The following is a 7,500-nucleotide window of genomic DNA, read 5'->3' on the forward strand; positions in this document are numbered from 1 at the left end:
TGGTGTCACAGGTAATTTATAGAGCTATAGTCAATAGTCAGATATTCCTTTGTTCAGAGAGAGAGAGAGAGAGAGAGAGAGAGAGAGAGAGAGAGAGAGAGAGTTGGTGAGTGTTCATTCATTCAGTTCAGTTTATTCACGCATTTGCAATTGAACACAATTATTATTTATTTATTTATGTACGCTTATAGTTGACTTCATCACGTTTTTGCGCCTTATGCATAATTTTTTTTTTTCAAGGCCTGACTAAGCGCGTTGGGTTACACTGCTGGTCAGGCATCTGCTTGGCAGATGTGGTGTAGCGTATATGGATTTGTCCAATCGCAGTGACGCCTCCTTGAGCTACTGAAACGACGGGCGCAATAGCCGAGTGGTTAAAGCGTTGGACTGTCAATCTGAGGGTCCCGGGTTCGAATCACGGTGACGGCGCCTGGTGGGTAAAGGGTGGAGATTTTTACGATCTCCCAGGTCAACATATGTGCAGACCTGCTTTGTGCCTGAACCCCCTTCGTGTGTATATGCAAGCAGAAGATCAAATACGCACGTTAAAGATCCTGTAATCCGTGTCTGCGTTCGGTGGGTTATGGAAACAAGAACATACCCAGCATTCACACCCCCGAAAACGGAGTATGGCTGCCTACAGGGCGGGGGTAAAAACGGTCATACACGTAAAAGCCCACTCGTGTGCATACGTGTGAACGCAGAAGAAGAGCAGAAGAAGAAGAGCTACTGAAACTGAAACTGAAACTGAATTGAACACTTTAGTTTAGCATAAAGGAAAAGAGAGACCACAACGAAAGGACCGCGGGATGATTTAGGGGCAGCAGAGAAGTTCATGAAGCTCAACTAGTTCCTTTCTTCTGCATACGTTTCTCTGTTAGATATCTGGCCAAGCGGAAATGGTCATGAATAGATTGCTGCGGCACCTGACCTTTTCCTGTTGGTTGGTGGTTTGAGAGCACGCGCATGTGTGTGTGTGTGTGTGTGTGTGTGTGTGTGTGTGTGTGTGTGTGAGAGAGAGAGAGAGAGAGAGAGAGAGATTATATGTATGTGAGAGAAAGAGAGAGAGAGAGATTGTATGTATGTGAAAGAGAGAAAGAAAGAGAGAGAGAGAGAGAGAGAGAGAGAAAGAGAGATTGTGTGTATGTGAAAGAGAGAGAGATTGTATGTGGAAGAGAGAGAGAGAGAGAGAGAGAGAGAGAGAGTTTTTTGGTTTTGTGTGTGTGTGTGCGTGTGTGTGTCCATCTGTGTGCGAGTGAATGCGCGAGCGCGTTTGTGCTTGCGTGCGCGCACGCGCATGTGTGTGTGTGAGAGAGAGAGAGAGTGAGAGAGAGGGAGAGAGTGAGAGTGTGTGTGTGTGGTTTTTTTTGTTTTTGTTTGTGTGTGGGGGGGGCGTGGGGGGGTGCGTGTGTGTGCGTGTGTGTGTGTTCATCTGTGTGCGAGTGCATGCGCGAGCGCGTTTGTGCGTGCGTGCGCACGTGCGCGTGTGTTTGTGACCGTGCTTGTGCGAATGTTAAAAAAATCTAGAAATCTAGGTCATTCGGAGAGAGGGTGAAAGTAAAAAAAAAAAAGGGAGAGCTGACTGGAGGATGAGGAGAAGGTGAAGGAGGATGAGAGAGAGAGAGAGAGAGAGAGAGAGAGAGAGACAGAGAGACAGAGAGAGTTGCAAACTTTTCCCCCTGAGCGAGCCTTGCTCCCTATGACTGCACATTAGCATCGATTGTGTGTGCGACAAAAATTACCTTGCCTGCACACGGCCCAGCAATTTCAAAGGCTTTTTTTGAATTGCCTCGGGCAACAATGGGGAAATGAGTGAGAGAGAGAGAGAGAGAGAGAGGGAGGGAGAGACTCAGACAGAGACAGAGAGAAAGAAAAGGATAGAAAGACACGGAGAGAGAGAGAGAGAGAGGGAGAGACTCAGAGTGGAAGACAGAGAGAGACTGCCAAGTAGAAAAGAAGAAGAAGAAGAAGAAGAGAGAGAGGCAGACAGAGAATAACAATACATCATTGCCCATTCAGCAGTAAAGCTACTGGGGGGGCGGGGAGGGGGGGGGGGGAGAGAGAGAGAGAAAGAGAAAGAGAAAGATAAAAGGTGAGGGAGAGAGTTAACACGGAGGAAGTGTGAGGGAGTAAGGGAGAGAGAGAGAGAGCAAGGGGGAGAGAGAAAAAAACAAACTGTTTTGTTGTCCAGTCAGTAAATGAGTAATGAAGCCCTTCGGCTGGGACAAGAAGAGAGAGAGAGAGAGAGACAGAGACAGAGACAGAGAGACAGAGAGAGACAGAGAGAGGAGAAAAAGGACGAGAAAGGGAGGGTGAGGTCGGGAATGAGAGAGAGAAAAAGAGAATGAGTGGATAAGAGAAGATAAGAATAACTTTATTATCTCCAACTGGAGAAATTTAGTCAGGTGCATTATCACAACATAGACAAGTAAACAACATGGGGACCATAACTGTAAAAGTCAACAACAGCTTTTACGAATATTACGAAGATACAAATGTAAAAAATACCACATACACCGTTTCATACATGCATCCACACACTGCAGGTAATAACTAGTATTCTTAATGTAAAAACAGAAAGAATTAAGGATCACTGGGTGGTTTATTCATATAGGTCATAGCCCCCAATGAAGTGGTATTCGAGCAACACTACACAACTTGCTGATCAAAGTAAACAACGAAAATCCGACCATGGAAAGGAAATAATGAATAAACTGATGTATGTACGTATGTTTGCTAGTTGTATCCGTCTGGCTATGACTATCAGAACAGCAGAGAAGGCACCTACTGTCCCGACTATCTGGGCAAAAATTTTGATTACATTAAGAGAGTGTTTTGCCCAAGATACATCCCCACTTTCTCGGCCAAGGCTTTTTGGACGGTCGGCGTTAGGATGGTCCCCAATGGCGAACTGGTCCATAAGGCTGCAGCACTAAGAGCCACAACACTCTTGGCTTCTTGTTTCAGAGTCCAACTCCTTCACAAAAGACTAAGCTGTAAATGGATGAATGAATGGAATAATCACGTAACCTCACGAAGGGGAATTCGATCAGTATACACAACTTGCTGATCTAAGTAAACAATGAAAACAAAGACATCAAAGCGTCTCAGTGTTTCTAATATCTTCGTATACCCCCCGAAAACGGAGTATGGCTGCCTACATGGCGGGGTAGAAACGGTTATACACGAAAAAGCCCACTTGTGTACAGTATGAGTGAACGTGGGAGCTGCAGCCCACGAACGAAGAAGAAGAATGTCTTCGGATAACATCGGGGTTTACGCATGGCACCAACAATCTTACTTTATAACAAACAAGGCTCCCTATAACGTTACGAGGAATGAAAGAGCAACAGAAAGAGAGGCAGAGGTAAAGGAAAAAAGACACACACACACACACATATGTAAGGCACACAATGGGAGAGAGAGAGAGAGAGAGGGAGAGAGAGAGAGAGAGGGGCAAGGATCTGCATACATCAAATGCCACATCGGAAGAAGCGAAAAGAGTGCAGCCCCCATTGTAAGCGAAGGGTGTCTGAAAAATCAATTCAAGCATACCAGTGCGCAGCAAGCGGTCCCTCACGTGAGTGGAATGCAAAGGAGACTGTTTGCAGCTTGAGAGAATGTGTCTGTGTGATTTTATGTACATGTTTTGCGAGAACGTACGCAACACAGAAAAAAAGCCTGAAGATGGGTTTAAAAAAAAATCCTGACGAAGAAATCTGCACGAGACAGAATAAGGACCAAACCGTGAGTATTTGGTAAATTTACTAAGTCTTTCTAAAACATGTTGATAAGAAAAAAAAAATCTTAAAACTAATCATGTCATAATCTGGAAACACGAAACGATGTCCATAACGTGTTAATAATTTGAAACACAATAACGATCTTACGGTAAAATATCTAGGAACAAAAACTGTAATTAGAACAAAACATTTATAAAAAGGCACTGCAAACTTTCAATAGAAAAGCAACATCAATTCTTCTGCTTGATTTTGTTGGCAATCTTTCGCCACTTTAACCAAATTAATTTTGGTTAAACAAGAGAATTGATAACAAGAGAGGCAAGGCCTTCAAGACTCACTTGTGATACACTTTTTAAAAAATCCAAGCTTTTTATGCATTGAGTATAATTTCAAAATGTAATGTTTAAGATGAGAAAGATCAGTTTAAAGCAAATTAATTCCCCTAGCATTAATTACAGAGTAATTTCCCTTTTTTACTATCTGCACCAAAACGTTTGCAAAATAAATAAAACTTCCATGCTTAGCAAAAGAAGTTCCTGTTTGAACAAAAAATGATAATAATGACTGCTCTTGTTGTTGGGTCACAATATCAGATCAAAGTGCCAAGTTTAAAGAATACAAAAAAAAATATAAATATAACAGTAAATGCAGTTTGCATATAATTAGGCTTCATTTTTTATTTTTTTGTGCCCATCCCAGAGGTGCAATATTGTTTTAAACAAGATGACTGGAAAGAACTGAATTTTTCCTATTTTTATGCCTAATTTGGTGTCAACTGACAAAGTATTTGCGGAGAAAATGGCAATGTTAAAGTTTACCACGGACACACACAGACACACACAGACAGACAACCGAACACCGGGTTAAAACATAGACTCACTTTGTTTACACAAGTGAGTAAAAAAAGTAACCTATTTGATGGATACCCACAACCGAAGTTAGGAAGGGTTAGCATGAGGGAAGTAGTGAACAGTTGAAATCCCTTTTGGCATAAACAATGAGTCCATGTCAATGCAAATAAATTGATTATCGTGCACTGACCTGAAATACTGGAAGATAAGAGATTAACTTCTCGTGTGGACCCGCTGTCAAATTTCGTTCAGGCATGCTGAGGGTTAAGCAAGAGCCAGTAGGCCTAAAAGTAAATCCATGTGAATTAACAAAAAAAAAAAATATCCTTTGCTTTAACCCAAAAATCCATCCATGAGGAAAACACATTTGTACGCTATCATCCACTAACAGAAAGAAAATTAGTGACACGACGCCACCATAGTGAAGGTGTCGAAAAAAAACAAAACACCCCAACAACACCAGAATATGTGCCGTTCGTGTGTTCCTAAAAACTTATGGTGTATACACATGAACCGACAAATCTGTTGCAACAAGAAAGAAATGTAATTTTAAAGCATAAATTCAAATATATTTTTTCTTGCATAAACTTAATTTTTAAAAGTTTTTCGACATCGAATATTGAGGACTACGTGGCGCTTTAGACATGTGGAGGTTTCCAACCGAAAATTTTCACGTTTCAATTCTTCTGTTTCATGGTTGTGAGGGTGTTTTTCAATGGACATCTGGGCATAATCTGCAGAGAAATCTGAGGCAAATGGATTGTTTATAGATGAATGCGATAGCTTCATTAAAAACAACAACTCCCCCACAAAAAAACAACAACAAAACAAAACAAAACGAACAAACCAAAACTCACACCAGAAAACAAAAATTCATTTTATTCCAACACTTGTGCGTTGCGCTGCACACTGACACACAAATACACACGCGCGCGGACATAACGACTCATTTCCAGATGTGTTTTATGTAAGTAAGCGTGACTGTAGAGGATGTAGAAAAGTGTGTGTGTGTGTGTGTGTGTGTGCGCGCGCGCGCGCACGCGTGTGTGTGGACAGAAAATAAATGGAGGGAAACACCCCTAGTACGAGGATACGTGCACTGGATTTTATGGGCTGAAATCAAGATACTGGAAGGGCGACACTGCGACATTATGCAGTTGGGGAACCATATAAAAAAAATAATAATAATAAAATTAAATTTAAAAAAGGCCACCACTACTACCCTTTCTTCCTCTCAAAGTAACAAGAACACACACACACACACAAACGCACGAGAGTGAAGAACAATCTGGAGGATGCAGAGAGCATTCAGATCCAAGACAGACGAACAGTATGTGTAAAAAGAAACTAATATGCAACTAAGCACATCAGGAAACAAACAAATAATACAACTGTATAGCCACACACGCCCGTGCGCATACACTCATACGCAGACACACATTGATCACTTCAAACTCGTACAATGAAATCTTTACTACCAAGAATGCACACACAGCCTCCCTTAACTCTCTCCATACGAACGGCGAAAGAGACGACGTTAACAACGTTTCACCCCAATTACCACCATCAAAATATTGCAAGCGGAAGGCTCTTATACTGAAGAGGTGAATGTTGACAAAGAATACCACAATTCTGACGACGGAAGCTAAAGGTTGGGTCATTCAGACACCCACTGGACATCCGAGGGGTCTGTGTAGAGGAGAAGAGAGGACTGGCCGTACTGAGAGTTAATCTCTGGCCGGTCATCCCTATCCCTGCCACCGCCTCCCCCTCCCCCCTCTCCCCCGCCCCCCCCTCCCCCTTTCCCTACGACGACCGCCCTCTGCCCCCACATACACGCTCTGTACCTTCTCTTAATGATGATACATACCGTGCTTTTGGAAGTCTCATCAAAGTGTTTCTCCACGAAGAGACGCCCCACAGCGTTGCCCATGTTGTCGTTGACGTAACTGACACACTCCCGCCACCGTGAACGTTCCGATTCCGACCCGAACACCGTCTGAACACAGGAAAACAAAGAGATGAACTTTTAGTTTTGTGTTATCATGTATTGTACTGTATTGTTCTGTTCTATGTCGTGTCTTGTATTATCATGTATTGTACTGTATTGTTCTGTTCTATGTCATGTCTTGTATTATCATGTATTGTACTGTATTGTTCTGTTCTGTTCTATGTCGTGTCTTGTATTATCATGTATTGTACTGTATTGTTCTGTTCTGTTCTATGTCGTGTCATCATGTATTGTACTGTATTGTTCTGTTCTGTTCTATGTCGTGTCTTGTATTATCATGTATTGTACTGTATTGTTCTGTTCTGTTCTATGTCGTGTCTTGTGTTATCATGTATTGTACTGTATTGTTCTGTTCTATGTCATGTCTTGTGTTATCATGTATTGTACTGTATTGTTCTGTTCTATGTCATGTCTTGTGTTATCATGTATTGTACTGTATTGTTCTGTTCTATGTCGTGTCTTGTATTATCATGTATTGTACTGTATTGTTCTGTTCTGTTCTATGTCGTGTCTTGTGTTATCATGTATTGTACTGTATTGTTCTGTTCTATGTCGTGTCTTGTATTATCATGTATTGTACTGTATTGTTCTGTTCTATGTCATGTCTTGTATTATCATGTATTGTACTGTATTGTTCTGTTCTATGTCATGTCTTGTATTATCATGTATTGTACTGTATTGTTCTGTTCTGTTCTATGTCGTGTCTTGTATTATCATGTATTGTACTGTATTGTTCTGTTCTATGTCGTGTCATGTATTATCATGTATTGTACTGTATTGTTCTGTTCTGTTCTATGTCATGTCTTGTATTATCATGTATTGTACTGTATTGTTCTGTTCTATGTCGTGTCATGTATTATCATGTATTGTACTGTATTGTTCTGTTCTGTTCTAT

General features: G+C 41.5%; 1 protein-coding gene across 1 annotated transcript in view; it reads right to left on the reverse strand.

Moving 5' to 3' along the window:
• The window catches only part of LOC143287466 (neprilysin-1-like), a 165,828-nt gene that overhangs the window by 29,111 nt on the left and 129,217 nt on the right, over positions 1–7,500 (reverse strand). The window contains exon 13 of the mRNA XM_076595468.1: positions 6,465–6,593. Coding sequence (XP_076451583.1) covers positions 6,465–6,593 — 129 coding nt within the window. The remainder of the gene's footprint in view (positions 1–6,464; positions 6,594–7,500) is intronic.

Source organism: Babylonia areolata, chromosome 11 (genome assembly GCF_041734735.1).
Source record: "Babylonia areolata isolate BAREFJ2019XMU chromosome 11, ASM4173473v1, whole genome shotgun sequence".
In the NCBI taxonomy this organism is placed as follows: domain Eukaryota; kingdom Metazoa; phylum Mollusca; class Gastropoda; order Neogastropoda; family Buccinidae; genus Babylonia; species Babylonia areolata.